Genomic DNA, 22529 nt, shown 5'->3' with positions numbered 1-22529 from the left:
CTACAGATGAAATGACTCATCCAAGGTCACACACCTAAGAAAGCGCACCAACCAACACTTGTCCATAGCTCCAAACCAGGACCCTGTTTTCTCACAATATCAAAAGGCTAATGGGAGTGACTAATCCCACTGAATCTCTGATACCGTGGTTTCTGAGTGCCTTTTCTGGGAAAGTACCCCCAAGTAAGAAAGGAGAATGGCAAGTATGAACAGAAGACCCTTTCGGATTCGTCTCTCAGCTAAGCAACTGCATTTCTCCTTACCTAGATCTTTATTGGTTTTGTGAGGGAGTAAAATGAAAAATTTGTGGCCTCCGCAAGGCCGAGAGGCTGAGCGCGGGGTACAGGTTTCCTTCGGTCTTTCAGCGTCAATCTTTACCTGCCCAAGGTGTTCTCGCCTACCCCTGCACAAGGGGCGGGAAAGTGTGTGTAGGAGTGCGGGAGGGAAGGAGGGATGGAGGAGGAAGATTCTGCGGCCAAGCGCAAGAGAAGTGACTCTGCCGCCTGGCGCAGTTGCCAGGACAGCGCGGCCAGAGCCACAACGGCAGAAGCCGCACCACGTCCCGGCGGCGGCGGCTGCTGCGAGCCCGAGTGACGCATTGCAGGTACGAACCAGCCAATCAGAGGCCGGTTCAACGATCATCGGGGATCGAATCGCCACTATGATGCTCCTCCGCGCCGCAAAGTAGCGCCCCTCAGGCGCGACTCCCTCGGCCTTTAAACTGGCTCGCTGGAGAGTGAAACCCACTTACGTCATTCGTTCGCCCGCTTTCCTTTATCTCTTGCCTCGTCGAGTAAATAACAGTGGATAAAGGAGTCCCGAGAAGAGTTAGAGAGGAGGGGGTTTGCCGGAACTCGTTTGCGATGTTCCGTTATCTGGCATGCGGCGGAGGGATCTGGCGGAGGGAGGTGTTTATGAGGCGCTGGGGGCGGAGGAGAATTAGTCCGAGTGGGTCGAGCGAGCTGAGTGGTTGTGTGGTCGCTTCTTGGAGACCGGTAGCGCTTGCAGCATGGTGAGTGCGTCGCTAAGCTGCCGGCGTTTGGCTGGAAGGGGGACGAGGCTGAAGCAGATTTGTTAAAGAAAGGGGACGCTGCTCCCCCACATCCCTCAGGAGTGGTCTTCGCCAGAGGGAATGGCGCGAAAGAGACCCGGAGCACTGCGGCGGTTGCGTCGCAGGTGCTCCCACATCCTCATTCTCCTCGGAGAGGAGTCCCCTAGCGTTACGGGGGCTGGGATCATTGCTTTCGAGGAGCTGAAGCTCCTCAGGGACTTGGCTGGGTGAGGGTGATGAATAGGGGTTGGGGGGGGCAGCCCAGCACATGGTGGAGACGAGAAAGTGGAAGGGCGGGGGAGAGCGGGAGGGCAAAAGCCGCGGGTCGGGCATCTCGAAAGGTCGGTGCCGGGGCCGGATTCAAAAGCCCAACGGACGGTTTGTGCTGGCGCCAGGAAGCGCCTTTGTCCGCTTTCGGCCGCCATGCGCCGAGGGGGCGGGAAGGGAGCGCGAGGCCCCGGGCGAGTGCCAGCGCCGTCGTTAGCCCGCATCCCCCGCGTGCCGGGGGCGGGGGGCGCGCGAGCGGGCGCGGCGCGCTGTGTGGGCCGAGCCCGCGCGGCGCGGGGAGCGGCCGGGGGGGGGGGGGGGGCGGGGCGGGGCCGCCGCCCGCTCGGCTCGCCTCGCGCCCCAGCTGCTGTGCTGGCACCTGCAGGGCTGCGGAGGTCTCGGCTGCCCGCGGCAGTGCGGGGCCTGCGAGTTGGGGATGGGTGGGGGAGGGCGGCTTCGGCAGTTTCCCATCCCCCTCCGGTGGCGAGAAGGAAGCTCGGTGGACCCTGATCTTTGCACTCCATTTGGGGCCTTGGGGCCTTCCACTACCCAGGCTGGACACTAGAAAAAAATAAGTGGCTTTGTCGTTGAAGGAAACGAGCTTTGTACCCGAAGTCTGGCGCACGCTCAGAGTGCGCATCTTAGAGAAAGTCGTCAGCTCCAGCTTGGGTCTGAAATCCTTTTTTAGTCACCTGCCAAAAGCAAGCTTTGGGGTGACTGACGTTCTGTTGTGAAAGTCGCTTTTATCCTGCCGTAACAGTTGAAAAGGCCAGTGTCTGTATCTTATTAAGTACTCACGTGCACTCCCAATGTTAACTATAATCAGAGCATTGCCCCTGCTCCAACTCCCTTGAAAATGAGTCGTATTTCCGTACAGAAAATGCCAGACCATGGTAACATGCAGTTCAATTCTCTTACATAGTAAGGGCTGTCAAGTACTGTGGTGATAGAAGAGTATACCGGGGGCAGAGGGAGCAGGGAATCTTAAAAAGCATTTTCCTGTCACTTGAGACCGGAACTCCTGGTTTTTTTACCCTAATGACGGCGGTAATTTGCAGTACCTACTTTTTGTTTCCGTCTGCCAAGTGGTTACAGGGATGGGTGTGTCCAGAAGGCAAGGTGACATCTTAAACAGGAGTTGGGAATCCTTGCCAACTGAAACCTCCAGCCTGTATGGGTGTGGGGAGAGGAGTTCACCTTGGATAAAACTAGTGTTCACTCAAGTTTGATGCACTCGTTCTATTTTGATATTTTAAATTATTTTCTGAATTTGAACATACTAGTTGAATTTACTTTTAGGTGAAACAAGGTGTGCATTATGTATATGTAATCAAGGTTCTGAATTGTGCAGTAAATTTTTGAAGTATTTTTAAATGAATGGTAAATTTTTTTACCTAATCAGTCTGATACTTGAATCAGGAACTCGAATAGATTTTCATAGTGTTGCATGCAGTTTGTATCTACAGTTTTCACGGTCCTTTGCCAGTGATAAGCTTCTGTAGTTACTGTTTACATTATTGGTGCTTGGGGGTTTTCATTTAGTTTGTTCAGTTGCCAGTCATTGTTACGTAAAATTAAGTTAGAAGTTGTCATAAGGTAACTTCATAATTATAAGACTTGGAGATTTAAAATGAAGACTATAAGTTAAAGAATGTGTGGAAGCAGAACAAGATTGTTCAGATAGCTCTTGGGTTTACATGTAAGTGTTACATGTACGTGTGCATTGAAAGAGCCAAGGATCGCTTTAAGATTTAGGGCCCAGATGATAAGTAAGAGATATGAAGAAGTAGAAAGTTTTGTGCTTGTCTAAATCATCATTATTATATCAAATTGCAAGTAGATCAGTTTGTGTTACACTGAGGAACTTCACTATGGCCCTATTAAAAATACATAGAAAGTTCTAGATTTAGGTACAATGATCAGAGTAGGCCTTTAGTAAAGGTCTTAATTTCTGTGAAGTAATTTGTCCTAATGGTTTTTCTTTTGATCAGAGATGCTATAGTACGTTTTGTTCTGTCAGAATTAAGGTATCTGTTAATTCTACTGAAGTAATTTAAAGGCTGCTTTTAATACAGGTAAGACATATTCTGACTTCTGAAATTGTAAAAAAAAAAAAAAAAAGAAAGAAAAAATTAAGACATTGTTGTATCTAAATAGAACTTGGAATAAAGAGGAATGAATGAAAGCTAGAAATTTGTGTTCCGATTTAAACCTGTGGCTTCATACATTTATTCAGATAAGAATTTTGGATTTTTTAAAACTGCCATTCACTAGATAAACTCCAGGAATATCCATATCTGCTTTGATAGGTATATAATGCATTCACTTTTCAGATCACACGTGAATCCGGGTTAATGTTTCTCAGTGTTTACATCACGTATGGTTCTTCAAAATTCAGATTCTAACTCAGTAGGTCTGGTGTGGAACTTGAGAGTATACTAATGCCTGGAAGCTTTCTCTGGAGTGATGAATAGGAGAAGGAAGTCTATCAATTGTTGTAGAAATAAAGGAGTAAGAACTAGTCATCTCTCTAGTGGATTATTCTTCACGGAGATAAACACACGTGTTAATGAGCTCGAGTTTTCCCAAAAGTATAATTCTTATAGCTCTTCTAACTAAGATAATGGCACTCTCCATAGACAGAAATAAAAAACCAGATTTATTTGCATGTAGTTGGGAAAGACTTAAAAATTAGAGTGCTAGGGAGTGGTGTAGTTTTGCCTACTAAAGGCTTTAATCTTAACTCCGCTGGTAAAGTTTGTTTTAAAACCTTGAGCTCTGGATTAGTAGTAAAAAATACTTTTAAGTTATTTGAAACATTGCAAGCAAAATCGAACATTTTTAAGGCTGTGTGAGTAACTTAGCATTCTGTTTGATAGCTTATTCCTTGAAGCTTTTTTTGTGAATTTTTCTTTTGTTTTGGGTGGGAAGGGGCAAAGGGAGAGGATCTTAAGCAGTCTCCATACCCAGCGGTGAGATGGGACTCAATCACAACCTGAGATCATGACCTGTGCTGAAATCAGGAGTCATCACTTAACCAACTGGGCTGCCGCTCATTTGTGAATTTTTCTAAGATTGTGTCTAGCTAGAGGGGGAGAGCTGGACAAGGTGGTGTGGGACCATTAAATTTTGACTTTCCAAGTAAAATTGGGTAATTTTAAAGTTTTGTTTTATAGCTAGCATGCTTTTCCGTCCTTCCTTTCTTCCTAGCTTTAATATAAATGCATCTTCCCCAAATCCACCCCTAGCTCCCTGTTGAGAGAACAACACTGTTTCCCTTCCTGCACATAGCAGTCCTTCCTGCAGCTTTCGTACTTACTGCGCCTTCCATACATTCAGCTTAACTAAGTCTCCTAGACTGATTTTCACCTGCCACATCTGTCCCTGGGCTGCACCTTGTGCTTTCAGTTCATGGAAATTTATTCTCACCTTATATCATACATGGATCCAGGGGAGTCTTGGTGACTCAGTGGGATAAGCCTCTGCCATCGGCTTGGGTTATGGTCTCAGGGTCCTAGGATGGACCCCCAATGGGGCTCTCTGATCAGCGGGGAGCCTTCTTTCCCCACTCTTTCTGCCTGCCTCTCTGCCTACTTGTGATCTCTCTCTCTCTCTCTTTCTCTCTCTCTCTCTCCTGTCAAATAAATAAAATCTTAAAAAAAAAAAAGGATAGCATGGAACAGTGGTAGGTTTGCTGGGTGTTTGTTTTGTTTTTAAGGTGGTTAACAAATATTTATTCATGATGTTTAATTTTATATTCTGATATCTAGAAAAGACAATAGACAATGTTATGCAATGCTTAGTTGTAAATGAATGGTAAGAATAAAATTAATAAAGAAATTTCCATGTAGCAGTAATACATTTTAAACTTAATAACTTCCTAGAAAGTGTAAGTTTAAAATAGGCATCTCCATATTATATGAGAAGGAAAGCAGACATGTTTATTTGTATATTTTGGTCCCCTTAAGTATTTCATAAGAGATCTGGTATACAGACGACTGGGATAAAAGACGAAAGTATAGCAGGAAGAATAAACTTCAAAATTCCTGCATATAATACAGTCTCTGTGAGATCTTTAATGTGGGCCCTGCTACTCTCTGAAGCAAGAGTTGATGCCATGCATGTCTGTTTACTGTGTGGAAGTTCTAGTCAAGTTCATATTTAACATTATAGGTTCTTTGATTAGTTAATATATATAAAATAATTATCCCTGAACTCTTTGGGTTCAAAGCGTTTTACTTTACCTAAAAGTAGCTTCTCTTTCTGCACAATAACCTTGTAAGGTAGATACTAATACTGTATGGATGAAATTGACTATGAGAGGTAGAGTAACATGTCCAAGGTCATGTGGCTTTTTAAGTGGAAGAGCTAGGATACTAATATGTCCAGCAATGATACAAAACGCTATGCTTTTTCCCCCAACTCTGCCATGTTGTCCTTTTCCCAGAAATGATAAAAGTCTTGCAAAATGGAATCAGAAGTAAATCCTTTATAGCCTCTAACAAAGCAAATATCAAGTCTGGATTTACCGTGTTTTAAATCTTAACTCCTTAGGGAAAACAATTGGATGACTGATGTTATATCAGATAGAAGATTGGGATTTGGAAGGTTAAAAGTAGATTTTCCTTTTTTTACTCCTGCATTTGAACTTAATTATTGCCTCTTCAATTTCAAGTTACCAGGCCTTTTGGGCCTTTTTTTTTTTTTTTTTTTTATAGAAACAAGTTGAATTTGCATTGAGGTCAAATCAAAATTGTGTTGAGTAGGGGAAGAAACTTGCGCTTTCCGGGTTCCTTCCCAAATTTTCTCATGCTGTCCCCTAGAAAAATGTGATGCTACTTTTCATTAAGGTAGTCTTTAAAAAAGAATGAAACGAGGCAGTGTTTATTCTTTCATACTAATGAATGGATTAATCACAGAATGCTTGATTGCATATAGGTAAGAATATTAGAAGACTGGGTCTAATTAGTGCTAGTACCATATAAGCAGTTGCTTCATGGGTTTTTGTACTGCTGTGGTGAAATGTCCAAAGATGAAGGCCACATGAGGAAAAAGGAGCCTTGGTATTTTGCAGATGTGTTACTATATATTATGGTACTCTGCATTTGAAACTTACAGGCGGTGAATATATCTGACACCTTTGTGTTTAATTCTAGTTTAATTCTAGTATTTAAAACTAGTTACTAATTTTATTATCCTCCCTGAAATTTAACCTGAACCTATAGGGGATAATGATACTATTAGAGGGTTATTGTGAAGATTGAATAAAAACAGTATCTATAGAAGGCTTTAGCAAATGCCTGGCCTTTTTTTCATTTTAGCAAAAATAACTCTTTGTATGCTAAAAAATCACAAACTTTAGGCACACATTGGGATTCCAGAAGTCCAAGAGAAAATGAACGGCTGGACTTAATATTTAGTAAATAATGTAGTTCAAATGTTGGGAATCCTGATTCTTTATATTTGCCTGCCAGGTGAGAAGTAAAAACTGGTAGCTTTCATGTTTCCCCAACCAGGACAGCTTGGATTTTTGCTTAGTGTTGTGGGTTTATTTTTTGTTTCAGGTTTGGAAGACCATTCTCATGTCCACATGATGTGTTTAACCATTTATAGGGGTAATTTTGAGTGTAGTTCTTGGACATTATTTTTGGTTCAGTGAAGATTTCTGATAATTTCTGATAATACTGGTTTTTATTTATCAAAAAAGGTGAAAAGTTTAGGTATCTTAACTTTGAGAAAGGAAACCATGTTTTTGTTGGATTCTCTCCTTGCTTTAGAAGAATAACAACTTCCTTTAAATTTTCTACTCTGCCAAATTGCTTTTTCCCCCCAGTTTGTGTGAAATTGAAACTTTGATGTATATTCTGAAATAATACTTGGGGTTTAAGTATTAAACTTGGTCAGCATCCCTTAGCTTTGAAGATAAACCTATCTACTTAATATGCGTTTTCTACCTTAAAACATAATTCATTTTCTACCTATGTATGTTGCTAGTACTAAGGAGTGTTATGCCAAATATAATTTATGGTAAAAGGTGAACCTTGAAAGTTTTTAAACTTGGTTAATTTAACTGCTCATCTGCATACCTATCTTTGTGATCTCTTTGTAGGCTGACCAACTGACTGAAGAGCAGATTGCAGGTAAGAAATACTTTGCTAAGTGGTACCCATTGGATTTTATTATAAATCGAATAGCCAGTGTCAAAGTAAGATACCTTTATGAAAAAATAGACTTCAGTCTATGTAATAGATAATAACAAGTGGTGTAATGTAATACAGTAATTCAAAATGAGAAGGTATGCTTGCCTTTGGGAGATATATGGGGCTGACTGTAATGAAAGGCAAGGTTTTAGGCTATGTGGGGGTATACTTTGGAACTTGGTGGTGGTGGTCTTTGTTTTTCTTGAAGATTATCTTTAAAACGTGAATTCTGGGCAGTTTTTAACACTGCAACTCCAAATTACTCTTCACAAGAAAAAAAGAGCCAGGTAGTAATTAATAGGTAATTTGAAGTGTTGAATCCCAGAGGGAACATTGAATTTACCCCAGTTTGAAGTAGCTAATATTTTAACCTTAGAACTGTATGTAGAATCAGTCAGGAATAACCATTATCTCTAGAGAAAAACATAGATGCAAAAGTTAGCGTTCTATATTCTAAATGTATAGTATGTTGAATTTTGTCTTAAGGAAGGAACAATAGCATCTATTGAAATGAACTTTTTAAATCTTGTCTCCTGGGGCGCCTGGGTGGCTCAGTTGTTAAGCATCTGCCTTCAGCTCAGGTCATGATCCCAGGGTCCTGGGATCACCGCCCACATAAGACAAGCCTGCTTGTCCCTCTCCCACTCCCCCTGCTTCTATTCCCTCTCTCCCTGTGTCTCTATTTGTCAACTAAATAAATAAAATCTTTAAAAATAAACTAAAAAATTAATTAATTAAATCTTGTCTCCTTTGGTTTGCCATGGAAATGTATGAAATTGTTATGTAAAACTTGATGTCTTGTCTTTATGCTATAACATTAATCATTGGTACTTTTGATTTTATTCTAACACTTTGAGATGGCTAGTTAACCTCAAAATATTAGGGAAACTCACTAAAGGATTTTCTTCCTTTTTTAGTTTCTTGTAGTGTTGAAATGCTTTTCAGACTCTTCTTTTACTCTCTTTAGACTTTTATTAACACAAGCATCAGGCAGTTTTAACTACCACAGCTTTCCTGGTAGGCAAGAAGTTAGAAGTGTTCAAAAGCACTAAAGCTTTATTTTTTCTTTTTTCTTTTTTCTTTTTTTTTTAACACTAGAGAAAACTGAAAATCCCAGTTGGAACTCAACTATATATAGCCCATTTAAAGTAAGCCCTCCTCTCCACATAAACAAATTTGGAGGACCCAGAAATCACTAATCTTCTCAAATATTACAAATACAACCTGATAGGACTATATAAAGTAGGAAGCTGTTAGCATGAAGGACCAAATGTAAGCAGATTTTATTTTTACTGTTTGTGTGAATTTGACTTAAATCTGGGATTTGGTTTCTAGGGTTGATAAATTGCATGTACTGAGTGTTGAAAAAATGAAGCAGAGCTTTGGAACTAATTTCTTTGTTCATTTATACTATTTTAATGTATCTGTGACATGTAAATTCTAAAACTTTAAAAATTTTTTGTTAATGTATCCTATCGGAAGTGACAGGCTAATTCATATATCCAGGCTTAAACTGTTAACTTCTTTAATACTTTTGGCCTCCCTCTCTACTTTTCATTTCTTGGTGTTCCCAGTCAGGTAGTTGTCCCTGCTGTAGATAGCAAAGCATTTTCACTTTAAGGTAGAAAATGTATTTTTAAGGTATCTGTTACATAGTTGGTGCCCATTATTGCACTCCCAAACACACATACAACTATTTTTTTTTAAAAGCATGTGTCTTTTAAATTCAAGAGAATCAGTCTTCAAAGACTGATAGCATTTTCATAAAGAATACTAGTAGTAGTTCACTGGAACATTTATTTAAAGATAAATTTGGTGTTTTGTTGGCTTTCATCATATACTTAAATTTCCAGTGGGGATGGGGGAAAATCTATTCTGGATTCTCTCCTTACCCTGCATTTTCTTAGGCTTTTAGAATCATTCCTGGTACCCCAGGTTTTAGTGAACCTTAAAAGGAGTCAAAACTTTTATACTGCTAAAGTAAAACCCTATGCTATCAGCGATCTTTTGGTTGCCTCTTCTATCCCCTATGCCTCCCACATAGTAAGGACTGAAAAATGGATACACTTCTTTGTTGTGTGTGACAACAAAAAAATATTCCAGAACAATACATACCCTGTCCTAAGAATTATTCTGCCTCCATTGTTTCAGTGTCCACCTTTGAGGTGGAGGCAAATTACTTTCTTTATTCTGATAAATTGTAATTGGTGGTAATCAGTAGCATCTTAGAATCTTTACCAAAAAACAAAGTACTTACAAACTTCATACATAAATCAGCATTGAATATACTAAGGTTCTTTTTAAACTATTTTAACTTTATACGATAATCATTACTACTACAGATTTGTTTAGAAAGTCTCCTAACAGCAAATAACTTGGTCTAGAAAAAGCGTATTTTGTTTAGATGAAGTTACTAGAATTGTTTATATTACTTATTCTTAAAGAGCAATCCAGAAGTGTCCACTGTGACATCACTAGTTAATTTTGCTCATAATTCTGCCATGATGTCATTAGTTGTTGGTGTTTGACACCTAGGCGTCTAATAGGAAAAACCTACAAGAGTTTTTCTTTTTTTAAAGGTCAAGTGTAGGGGTAAAACCTAACTTGAAAGATAATAACCTTACTCAGTTTACATAGTGCCAACAAAAGTCTGATACATGTCCTTTAAGAAATTTTTAGGTTCAGAATTTTCTAAATAAATGGAAGTTGGTAAACAGACATTTGGTTCAAGTCCTTCCTGGGAATTACGGTTAAGAATGGCATACTTCTATACATAAAGATTACACCAATTATAAAGTAAGGTAGGGAGCTGTAAGGACAGGTGAATTTAAATTGTACTTTTTTTTTTTAAGCTTTTATTTATTTGACAGAAAAGGCGAGAGAGGGAATACAAGCCGGGGGGGGGGGGGGGGAGTGGGAGAGGGAGCAGCAGGGAGCCCCATGTGGGGCTGATCACAGGCCCCTCTGGGATCATGACCTGAGCTGTGAAGGCAGATGCTTAATGACAGAGCCACCCAGGCACCCCTAAATTGTACTTTTGAGTTTTATTTCAAGGAATTTTACAGGTATTTCTGGCTCTGGTGTAAAAATACAGATTAAAAAATTGGAATAGGGGTGCCTGGGTGGCTCATTGAGTTAAGCCTCTGCCTTCGGCTCAGGTCATGGTCTCAGGGTCCTGGGATCAAGCCCCACATCAGGCTCTCTGCTCAGCGGAGAGCCTGCTTCCCTTCCTCTCTCTCTCTGCCTGCCTCTCTGCCTACTTGTGATCTCTGTCTGTCAAATAACTAAATAAAATCTTAAAAAATTGGAATAAATCTTGACATTTGTTCCTTTCTTATACCTTTAAACTATAACTAGTAGTTATAGCATAGATATGGTCTTATTTTCTGCTTTTCACTATTTCAGCAAGCATTTTATTTATTTATTTATTTTAGATTTTATTTATTTATTTGACATAGAGAGAGATCACAAGTAGTCGGGGGTGGGGGATCAGGCTCCCTGAGCTGAAGGCAGAGGCTTAACCCTCTGAGCCACCTAGACACCCCTCCAGCAAGCATTTTAAAAGTTAATGTATTTTAGGGGCAACTAGGTAGCTCTGTTGGGTAAGCATCTGACTCTTGATTTCAGCTCAGGTCTTGATCTCAGGGTTGTGAGTTCAAGCCTTGCATTGGGCCCCATGCTGGGTGTGGAGCCTAATTTTTTTTTAAGTTAATATACTATTAACTTATTTATAACTTAATATACTATTATATTAACTTAACCCCTTGAAATTAAGAACACATATTTGTAAACTTACTCTACATATTAACAATTAAGTCATACAGTAAAATGATTATAGTTAGTTACACATTGGAAACTTTTGCAGTTAGTGGTAGTGTTAATACCTGTAGCTAGGTATTATAGCAGCAAATGTAATGTAAACAAAACCATGTTTCTCAGTGCTTTGATTTTCTTGTAGCCTAAGTTACTAGGTGGTAAATGGCATGTGTTCAAACCCTAATAGTTTTTGGATTTCTAGACATTATTTCTACATCCTGTTGAAAAAAAGAAAAATAAAACCCTGAGTAAAATGGAAATGTCTTCATCAAATTCTATTTGTGGGATTTATTGATGTGTTTTTGTCATTGAGTCAATCTAGTTAATCTAATGTAGACTAATAAAATCAATCAGTAGTTTGCTACTAAGCTTGTGATACCAGGGGAGTGCCTCTGAAAACAAACGGTTTTAAATGGAATGGAACTATGTTAATACTGAATGTAGTAAACTACCAACTAGTCAGTGATAACCTGGTCTAAAGCTAAGCAGTTAATAGATTTTAAACATAAGAAAGGAATGTGGTAATCTAGAAAGGTAATATGACCCAGGTAGTTGTGTAGGTAATTTTAAATAAAGAACCCAGTTAGAAGGCTATTGTAATAATAAGTCTAGGCAAAAGAGGAGGGACCATGAAATAAGATACTGCTTGTTGAGATAAAAATAATCAGGCAGTATTGAAATGGGAGGATGCAACAGGACTTGTTGACATATTTCACAGGGAAAGTTAAAGTGTGTTTTGCTTGCATTCCTAGGGTTGTTGGGGAATACAGAATTCACTTTCATAAGTCTCGCTTGGGGTCAGCCAAGGGGCATATATCCTGTAGGAAGTCAGAAATAAAAGTATGGTAGACCCCGCCTCCCCAGTCTGTGGTGGGAAGGTATGCTCTAAGATGCCAGTGGATGCCTGAAATCACTGACAGTACCAAACTGGTTTTTCCTATACACACACACATATGATACAGTATTTGTGAATTAGGTACAATAGATGAACAACAATAATGATTGTGAAAGTATACTATAATGTAAGTTAAACTAGTGCGGTCTCTCACCATATACTGTACTTGCCCTTTTTGTGACTCTCTGGGATGGTAAAATGCCTAGGAGATGAGATGAAGTGAGGTGAATGATGTAGGCATTGTGATATAGCGTTAGGCTGCTATTGACCTGTGGTATGCCAGAAGGATCCTCTGCTTCTGGACTACAGTTCACAATGGGTAGCTGAACAGGCAGAAAACGAAACTGGTAAGGGTGGGGGAACTACTATATTATGTTGAGATAGAGGAGTAGACTAAAGAAGCCTTCGTTATGAGTAGGCGTAGATGAGAGATGGTGGAAAAGAGGAAGAAAATTGGTCACATTTACGTGTGAGAGATAAATAGGAGCAAGAGTCTTCGGCAGTGTAAGTCAGGTAAACTGAGGTACTGTTGTGAAAACCAAGAGAAGTTTAGAGTTTCTCAGTATAGTTTTGGATCCTGCAGGAAAGTGAGATCATCTTTTTCTTGACACTTAACTATTTACTTGCCAGACCTTTTTTTTTTTTTTTTTTTTTTTAAGATTTTATTTATTAGAGATCACAAGTAGGTAGAGAAGCAGGCAGAGTGGGGGCGGGGGGAAGCAGGCTCCCTGCTGAGCAGAGAACCCCCCCCCCCCATACGGGGCTTGATCCCAGGACCCCGAGATCATGACCTGAGCTGAAGGCAGAGGCTTTAACCCACTGAACCACCCAGGCGCTCCGAGACCTACTTCTAAGTGCTTTATGCTTAGTAATTAATGAAGTTCGTAAACTTAGGAAGGTAGGTATAGTTATTCCTATTTAACAAAAATGAGGAAGCTGAGATAGGAAAGGTTTAGTAACTTAACTTGCCTAGGTTACACTACTGGTAAGTAGCAGAGCTGAGATTATTAAACACAAGTTGCGTTCTGAAGTCTACTTTTAGTTTCTATGCTGTATGGCCTCATGTACTTAAAGACACTTGTTTAATTGGGCAACTAAGTTGTTATTGGTAAACTTGGCATTTTCAACTGATGAGTTGGAGCTGGAAGTAATTTTAATAGTGGATTGGTAGAAGAAAGGGATATATATGAGTAATGATGCTTCCAAGATTTGGGGAGAGATAAGGGCAGGCATGTAAGAGAAAACACAATGTTTGAATTTCGTTTTAAGCTAAGAGACATATGTTAATGGCAAATCAGTGGAAGAGTAGTTGAGTCCAGAGAAGAGATTATGATGGATTGAAACTGGGATGTATATGAATTGGAGAAAGGATAGAAAGGCAGGGGGGAGTAAATAGCCTTGGACTATATAAGAGGAAGCAAACTATTACTTAAACATGTCAGGTATGTACTTTCAAATGTATAGATATATTGAGGGAGCTTAGCCCTGTGAACTTTGGAAATGTTTTGGGTTTGCTTAAAAAGAGGGTCTGATAGCTTTTAAAAAGTACCCTACCAGAAAATACTGCCATTGTGTTTTAGTTCATTTATATGACCTTGCACTACCAAATTTAATCTGTGCTTTAGTTTATGAAATAAATGGGGAAGCCAGTATTCTAGACCGCTGCTTCAACAGCTTTCCATGTAATCTAGTGGTGAGTTAAAAGGAACATAATTTCACAAGATGACTTTTAAGATGTAATAGGATGTTTTAACTATATTAAAGGTTTGGGATTTTATATTCTTTAAAAAGGTCTAAGTTACCTTTGCTGTCAGTGATACAATACTTAGCTAAAACTGGCCATTCATATCTTGATCATCCCATTGTTAATATCATCATAGATTTTTGGTAGTTCTTTATAGGTCAGAAAAGGCAATTGGTCTATTGCATATTATTCTGAAGTTTAGAGGGTTTTTTTTTGTTGTTGTTATTAAATTAGTAGTTTTGTTTTTAAGATTTTATTTATTCGAGAGAGAGTGAACAAGAGAGCTCGAGCAGGGCAGAGGGAGGAGGAGAAACAGACACCCTGTTGAGTAAGTAGGGAGCCCAACATGGAGCACAATCCCAGGACTCTGGTATTATGACCTGAGCTGAAGGCAGTTGTGTAACCGACTGAGCCTCCCAGGTGTGCCCCTTAAATTGTAGGTTGTTTTGTTTTTGTTTTTAAGATTTTATTTATTTATTTGACAGAGACACTGCAAGAGAGGGAACACAAGCGGGGGGATGTGGGAGAGGGAGAAGCAGGCTTCCCGTGGAGCAGGGAACCAGATGTGGGGCTCCATCCCAAAACCCTGGGATCATGACCTGAGCCCAAGGCAGACGCTTAATGACTGAGCCACCCCTCAGGCATCCCTAAATTAGTAGATTTTAAAGAGATTTAATTTTAATTTTTGAGGCTTACTCTGAGTATAATGCATATAGTTCTATAGAAACAGATGTTGGATACCAGGTACTGGTGGTGCCAGTTAGGTACCAGTCTTATTTTTATATTCTGAACTTTAATAGAAAATAGGGAAGCCGCTCATTTGGGGCTTTGATTCTTTGCCTCCTTCAACCCAGAATAATTTTGACTTTTATCCGGTCTAGGTATTGGAGTCCTTTTGTAATATTTTAGGTGAAAAAAACTTGCTGATTGGTCAGTATGAGCATATATTGGTATGATTAGCTAAAGAAGTTTGAAATATAGCAAGTTTTTCCCACGTAATTCTTCAGGAATCAAAGGCTGGTTTCAGGTGTTACTTCCATATATACCTTTGCTTTAAGAGTTGATTAATATATATCATTTAGGAGGTTTTTATTGTTAACCTCTATGTTTGGATTGTGGTCTCTTAAACAGAATTCAAAGAAGCTTTTTCACTATTTGACAAGGATGGTGATGGAACTATAACAACAAAGGAATTGGGAACTGTAATGAGGTCTCTTGGGCAGAATCCCACAGAAGCAGAGTTACAGGACATGATTAATGAAGTAGATGCTGATGGTAAGTTTTTTTAAACTGGGGTTTGGGGGAGGGGGAATTGAAGAGGGCATTTAAATTCTTTAGTACTCTTCCAACTAAACAAACCATTTCAGGTAATGGCACAATTGACTTCCCGGAATTTCTGACAATGATGGCAAGAAAAATGAAAGACACAGACAGTGAAGAAGAAATTAGAGAAGCATTCCGTGTGTTTGATAAGGTAGGTATTCGGGGATTGGATTTGTTAAATTTTGAGGATGAATCTTGGCAAAGGAGGCATCACTGACTTTGGAACTAAGAAACTGATTTTATTTTATTTTTTTTAAGATTATATTTATTTATTAGAGAGTGCGAACCCATGAGCAGGGGAGGGGCAAAGGGAGAAGCAGATGCCCCACTGAGCAGGTAGCTAGACCTGGGGCTTGATCCTAAGACCCTGGGATCATGACCTGAGCCAAAGGCAGACACTTAACTGACTGAGCCACCCAGGTGCCCCAGAAACAGTGATTTTAATGTATGATATCCTGTTCTGTTCTCAGTGACAATCTATTGGTCAACTATAGTTTGGTTTTGGTTGGTATGTATTTCTAAAGTATCTTTTTTTCCCTAATGTGAAGTTTATTATAAACTTATTAAAGTTCCAACCCAACTCTGAGTCTGTAATTTTACTTAGGTATCTTACTAAATTTTTTCTAGGATGGCAATGGCTATATTAGTGCAGCAGAGCTTCGCCATGTGATGACAAACCTGGGAGAGAAGTTAACAGATGAAGAGGTTGATGAAATGATCAGGGAAGCAGATATTGATGGTGATGGTCAAGTAAACTATGAAGGTAAATCTTTTACTCCTCATTCTGTGCTTTGATTTTAAGGTACAAGGTATGTGTTATATATCTCCTAGGTCAAAATTAGTGTCTCCACTCTTGCCAAATGAAGATGCTAAAACAGTTTTTATATTTACAAACCTTTTGCAATTCAGAGTATTTTCTACAGATAAGGGAAAATCACGATCACCTGAGGACTTTTTAGAACTATTTACTATCAGGTCCTACCATATTTTAGGTATTTTAACAAGATTGCTGGACAGTTTCATACACATTTTAAAGTTTGAGAAGCATGGTGCTCCATACTATGCTGAAACAATCTTTTTATAATGATTGTGGAACAATTTGGAAAGCTTTAAACTTATTTCAGAATCCTCAAAATTAAAGTAAGATGATTTTCCTTCCTTCATTGGATTTATTTTCCCTCTAATTAGCTTTAGTCTGAGACCGTTTACTTCTGCCTCAGTTCAAAATTACCATGTTGTAATAAACTTAAGAGCAAAAATCCTTCTATTTTATAATAACTTGTCTAAAGCATTAATTTGGTTTATTGATTAATAATCCTAAATAATTTCGGTTTATGAAGTTCTAGCCTTGACAAAGCTTGACGATTCTATACTGTATATTTTTGAGGAAAGAAAGGGAAATTGGAAACTGCTCAGAGATTGAGTAATGTGATTGGTTTTGTCATTCTTTTACCATTGATGCAACTTTTTGTGTACTTCTTCTTTTTCAGAGTTTGTACAAATGATGACAGCAAAGTGAAGACTGTACAGAATGTGTTAAATTTCTTGTACAAAATTGTTTATTTGCCTTTTCTTTGTTTGTAACTTATCTGTAAAAGGTTCCCCCCGCTGTCAAAAAATATGCATGTGTAGTAATTAGGACTTCATTCCTCCATGTTTTCTTCCCTTATCTTACTGTCATTGTCCTGAAACCTTATTTTAGAAAATTGATCAAGTAACATGTTGCATGTGGCTTACTCTGGATATATCTAAGCCCTTCTGCACATCTAAACTTAGATGGAGTTGGTCAAATGAGGGAACATCTGGGTTATGCCTTTTTTTTAAGTAGTTTTCTTTAGGAACTGTCAGCATGTTGTTGTGAAGTGTGGAGTTGTAACTCTGCGTGGACTATGGACAGTCAACAATATGTACTTAAAAGTTGCACTATTGCAAAACGGGTGTATTATCCAGGTACTCGTACACTATTTTTTTGTACTGCTGGTCCTGTACCAGAAACATTTTCTTTTATTGTTACTTGCTTTTTAAACTTTGTTTAGCCACTTAAAGAAAATCTGCTTATGGCACAATTTGCCTCAAATCCATTCCAAGTTGTATATTTGTTTTCCAATAAAAAAATTACAATTTACCCAACTGTTGCTCTGAATCAGCGTCCTTTAATTACCTTGAGGCAGAACAATTCTGAGAATCAAATACTGGGGTGGTTTTTACTTGGTGTAATTTAGATATGTTTTTGTTGTTGTTTTACTACCTAGATTTTGTTTCGTTTTTAAATTGTGATACTTCCTTCGAAAGATTAAGACCTTTTGTAAGTGTACCTAGCATGGGAGCTGACATAATGTAGATGTTTATTGTTTCCAATCTTTTTACATATTTTTCAACTTCGGCATATCCATTTGTCCATATTAACTTTAGCCAGGCAATGATTTTAGGAATATTTTCTGTTATAAGCAATCCAAGGTAGGGTGTTGTTATTATGTTTTTACTTCTATTTGCTAATGGTGCCTTTTCCTTTTCATAAAGCAAAGGAGAATTTTCAGTTGTCCTGCCTATCCGGGACATGTTTTACAAAGAAAGGTATCTTTAGGAGTTGGACTGGCAGTAACTAAACCTTGCTTTGGGTTTTGCTTACTTCTAAACCATTGCTTTCTCTGTAATTTTAAGCTACTCAAAAAGTGGTTTTCAGGGTTTTTTGCTTTTTAGCTGCCTTTTAAATACTTAATATTTAATGAAAGATTCCAGAGCAAACCAGAGCCAAGATTAAAACATTAAAGTGTATTAAAACATTAAGTATACTAAAAGTATATTTATATTATAAAGTATATTCATATAAAGTATATTAAAACAGTATAATACAATGATTATTGTAGCCACAGGTATATCTTCCCGGGGGGGAGTCCCTTTGGCAGGTTACTGCCCGTCTTGGACTATTTTTTTTTTTTTTTTAAAGATTTTATTTATTTATTTGACAGACAGAGATCACAAGTAGGCAGAGAGGCAGACAGATAGAGAGGAGGAAGCAGGCTCCCTGCAGAGCACAGAGCCTGATGTGGGGCTCGATCCCAGGACACTGGGACCATGACCTGAGCCGAAGGCAGAGGCTTTAACCCACTGAGCCACCCAGGTGCCCCCGTCTTGGACTATTTTAATACCATTTTTATTCTACCAGAAAATATAAAACTGAATGGTTATTGAAGGACAAGAGAGAGAAGTAGGTTTTAAAGGGAAATTAAGGCATTGATATAATCTTAATGGGGAATTACATTTTTACATATTAGGCAGACAATCAGTTAAATAGGAAGACCTTCATTACATGGAATTGTTGAGTCGAAAGGAAGGCCAGCAAGATAACCTGGGCTTTGGTATTTTATTTCAACAGTTCTCAGATCACTGCTCTGGGTAAACTTAGGTCAGTATTATCTAAGCTTCAGTTATCATACTTGCAAAATGGGTATAATTTACCCAACTGGTTTTTAACTTGTCTTTTGTAGTAGTGAAGGTAAAACACTTAGCATAGTCCTTGACATTTGCAATAAGAAGAGTTCAGTTGATATTACTATGCTGTTAAGCCATATAAGACTCTAATACGAGTCAAAGTTATCTTTCTTTCTTCAGTAGTTCCGGTTCCTACATTTTCAAGTATTTAACAAGGTAGAAGGGGGCACGCTATTTTGGGGGTACTTTTGTATATCACATTAATTGCTGATTTTTATATTCACAAAAGTCACAAAGTTGGCATTATTTAGATTTTATAGGAAATGGAAGGATACTGCAGTTTTGTTTAGATTTATTTTTGAGAGTGTGGCAGCTTGGGGAGGAGGGGCAGAGGGAGATGGGAGAGGGAAACTCAAGTAGAGTCCTTGCTGAGCATGGAGCCAGACTTGGCTGACTTGGCTTGACCCTGAGATCACAACCTGAGCTGAAACCAAGAGTCAGACGTTTACCCAGCTGCACCACCCAGGCTCCCCTGAAGTATAGAGCAGTTATTTATATAACTTGTCATATTGGGCACGTACTGAGCTGGATTCATATCTCAATTCTATTTCCTACAACAATGTTAAACTGGGTATCTTCACATCTTAACCATATTGCCTGTTGTGTTTTAGCCAGATCATGGTAATTGGTAATTCTTCCCCCTGTACTGTCTGTAGCATGTTTACTCTCAGATTATTCTAACAAAAATCACTACTGCAGTTAAAAATAATCCATTCTTTAGGGTGTATTTTACAGAATTTTTATTAAAGATCTGATGCATAGAGAGGCACCGTTGACTTCTACTTAGTGTAGTCCCAGAGAGAAATGCCTCCCCACCCTTTTAAAACTGCTGTTAAGATAACCTGAAAACAAATCTTAAATTTTTTCAGTGATACTGTACAAGACTTTTTTTTTTTTAAAGATTTTATTTATTTGACAGATCGATCACAAGTACACAGAGAGGCAGGCAGAGAGAGAGGAGGAAGCAGGCTCCCTGCTGAGCAGGGAGCCCAATGCAGGGCTCTATCCCAGAACCCTGGGATCATGACCTGAGCCGAAGGCAGAGGATTTAACCCACTGAGCCACCCAGGCGCCCCTGCAAGACTTCCTTAAGAGGACATTTTGTTTATCCTGCATGCTTAGTCTGTCTTATTGGTGAAGTCCTTGAAGTCATTGACCTATGCTGTTTCTATTTTTGAGATACTTAAAACTATTTTCTCATCTAGATGTTCTTTCTATTTCACACCTTGTATGGGTTTCTAGACTTCTCTGTACCTTTCATCATATTCCTTTAGTCTCTAGAGTACCAGTCCCTAGTCGGCTGGGCCAGTTTTACAGGCTCAGCCAAAATAAGAAAGTGAAATGAGGAACAGTGACTTGATTGAATCTCATACATTTGTGGAAACTCTGGTTATTAGCCTCTTGGCCTTATAATTTCAGTTGTGATTTCAAACTTGGTGTCTGGTTGTTTTTTTCCTCGTATTTTCGTATGTTGAATTTAGAATCCCACTAAGAGAAATGAAATGGGAGTAGCCTTTCCCTATTGGAGAGTACTCCCTTTTGAGTAGTATCTCACTACTCAAAAAAAAAAAAAAAAAACATCTACAGAATCTTGGGCCCTCCCTCAGAATCTGAATCTGTATTTTTGTAAGATCCCCAAATGTTTTGTATGCACATTAATTTTTGAAAACCATTGTGCTAGTCCATCCTCTAAACTGGTCATTTATTCAAATATTTTAATCCCTCCTGTGTTCAGAAAACTCAGAATTAAGATGAAAACCTGGTTTGGGAAGTGTTTAAAAATTAGGGGGGAAACAATTGGTCAAAATGAAACCTCCCGGGGCGCCTGGGTGGCTCAGTGGGTTAAGCCGCTGCCTTTGGCTCAGGTCATGATCTCAGGGTCCTGGGATTGAGTCCCACATCGGGCTCTCTGCTCAGCAAGAAGCCTGCTTCCCTCTCTCTCTCTCTCTCTGCCTTCCTCTCCGTCTACTTGTGATCTCTCTCTGTCAAATAAATAAAATCTTTAAAAAAATGAAACCTCCCATAAAGATTGGCATAGGGTCCTTTGGGCTACAAGGGATTAATTAGGCCAGGGAGGATTTCTCAGAGGAGTTGACTGAGTTTGCCAGGCTGTTGAAGAAGGAAACAGCATTTTAGCATAAGGGAACACAAAATCGTGAAGATGGCATGTTTGGGGTTTCCAAGTATACATCAGAGTGTGAGGTTTTAATGAGGGAAAGGAGATGAAATGGATTGTGAATTTTGCTTTTTGTTCCAAAGGCAATGATTGTACTTACTAAATACCTTGTGCCAGATATGGCTCCAAACATTTCACTCAGGTTGGTCTTCATAATCACCCTGTGTGGGTAGATACTGGTTTATTATCACATTTATAGACAGACAACAAATCACAGCAGGGAGTGGTCAAACCCTGGTAGTGGAGGAGAGGGATTCAGGACTGAGGGAGTGGAGTAATCAATGCAGCAGTGACAAATGGGGTCAAGTTTGATAGTTGAAAAATCCCCGTTGAATTTGGTGATCGGATCACTGGCTAGTTTACCAAGTGCAGTTTGAATAGAAAGTGTGTACATGTGTGAGATTAAGATGTCTTTAGGAAAGTATGGGAGTTGAAAGAATAGAGTCTACTTTTGAAATTTGTGAAAGGAAGGAGAAACTTTACCGTATAGAGGACAGTGGGGTGCTGGAGCAAGACCTGGATTTGTACTCTGCCTCTGCCACTTCTATGTGATGCCCAGTCAACTATCTATTATGCTAAACTGTCCAAGGAAGCCTCTTTCCTCACCCATAAAATGGAATTATTCCCCTCGCAGTGTTGTGAGGATTAAATTAGATTACTGTATATTAAGTATTTAGAAAACCGCAGGTACTCCATAAAATGGGATTACTCGCGTTGACAGGTGGGTCTGTTTCTAAAGATGAGAAAGTTTATGTAAAGGTTGAGAAGCTACAGCTAAAAGCTTGAAAGTGAAAAAGGACTATCAGGAAAAAGGGGTGGCCTTTCCTTTCACAGCTCGGGAAGCCCACTGTGTCTAGTGCTCCTAAAGTCAGAGGCAGGAAAAGAGACCCCCCAAATTTCCATCCGGAGGAGCTTAGAAACCACCTTAGAAAGTGGGTGCTAGGGCTGATTTTTGGCGCTAAAGCGAAGTACCCTACAAAACACTCTCCCAGCTTGGGGGTGTGGGTAATTTGGAAAAGGCCCGTGGGGAATGTGGTACGCTCAGGCTCCCACAAACCGTCTTTTATAAGCCTCCCTTGTGGCAGCGACCCACCCAGGGCTCCGCTGCGCCTCCCTCACCACACGTGTACGTGACGGGAGGCGATTTCCTGTGCACGCGGCAGGGCGCGAGGCCTCGGTTCGCCCGCCTCCCCTCTCCACCACCGGACACAAAGCTGGCAGGTCCCCTGCGCACGCTCGGGAGCCCAAGGCCCCAGGCGCCTCCTGGCAACCAGACGCTGACGGAGGGAGGAGGCCTCAATGGATCAGCCAATCATCGCCATCACCTCCAATTCTCTAAGGGAAGACATGGCGCCTGGCAGTTTGGGAGTCACCTCCACGGTACAGACGGACTTCCCGCGGCCCCGACTACCGACTGCCATGCCCCCCATCCCCTCCCCCGCCCCGCCCTCAGCTCCGGTGGCCGAACTCTCTCGTCTTCCTAACGCTGGGCCTTTGCGCCCCTTGGTTTGCTTCGCACCTCTCCCTGCCTTCCTCTACCTACCCAGCAGTCCAGTGGTCCTGAT

The 22529-nt window shown here is 39.9% G+C and overlaps 2 protein-coding genes across 2 annotated transcripts in view; both read left to right on the top strand.

The window, feature by feature from the left end:
- Positions 1-884: 884 nt before the first annotated feature.
- On the top strand, positions 885-17431 carry CALM2 (calmodulin 2). The gene is made up of 6 exons (XM_047745758.1): positions 885-1012; positions 7428-7458; positions 15105-15248; positions 15341-15447; positions 15924-16059; positions 16787-17431. Exons 1-6 carry the CDS (start codon positions 1010-1012, stop codon positions 16813-16815), a joined length of 450 nt encoding a protein of 149 aa, XP_047601714.1. The 5' UTR covers positions 885-1009; the 3' UTR covers positions 16816-17431.
- A 4740-nt stretch (positions 17432-22171) lies between these two features.
- Positions 22172-22529, top strand: part of STPG4 (sperm-tail PG-rich repeat containing 4) — a 46569-nt gene continuing 46211 nt past the window's right edge. Inside the window, exon 1 of the mRNA XM_047747188.1 lies at positions 22172-22329. Coding sequence (XP_047603144.1) covers positions 22264-22329 — 66 coding nt within the window. The 5' untranslated portion in view covers positions 22172-22263. The remainder of the gene's footprint in view (positions 22330-22529) is intronic.

Source organism: Lutra lutra, chromosome 9 (assembly GCF_902655055.1).
Source record: "Lutra lutra chromosome 9, mLutLut1.2, whole genome shotgun sequence".
Taxonomy (NCBI): Eukaryota; Metazoa; Chordata; class Mammalia; order Carnivora; family Mustelidae; genus Lutra; species Lutra lutra.
This window is presented reverse-complemented; position numbering and strand designations above follow the sequence as displayed.

What these genes read in the sequence shown, in the direction of transcription:
- CALM2 (XM_047745758.1), top strand. An exon ending in GACTGAAGAGCAGATTGCAG is followed by an intron (nt 7,459 to 15,104) that starts GTAAGAAATACT and finishes TCTCTTAAACAG; the next exon opens with AATTCAAAGAAGCTTTTTCA. An exon ending in TGGTCAAGTAAACTATGAAG is followed by an intron (nt 16,060 to 16,786) that starts GTAAATCTTTTA and finishes CTTCTTTTTCAG; the next exon opens with AGTTTGTACAAATGATGACA.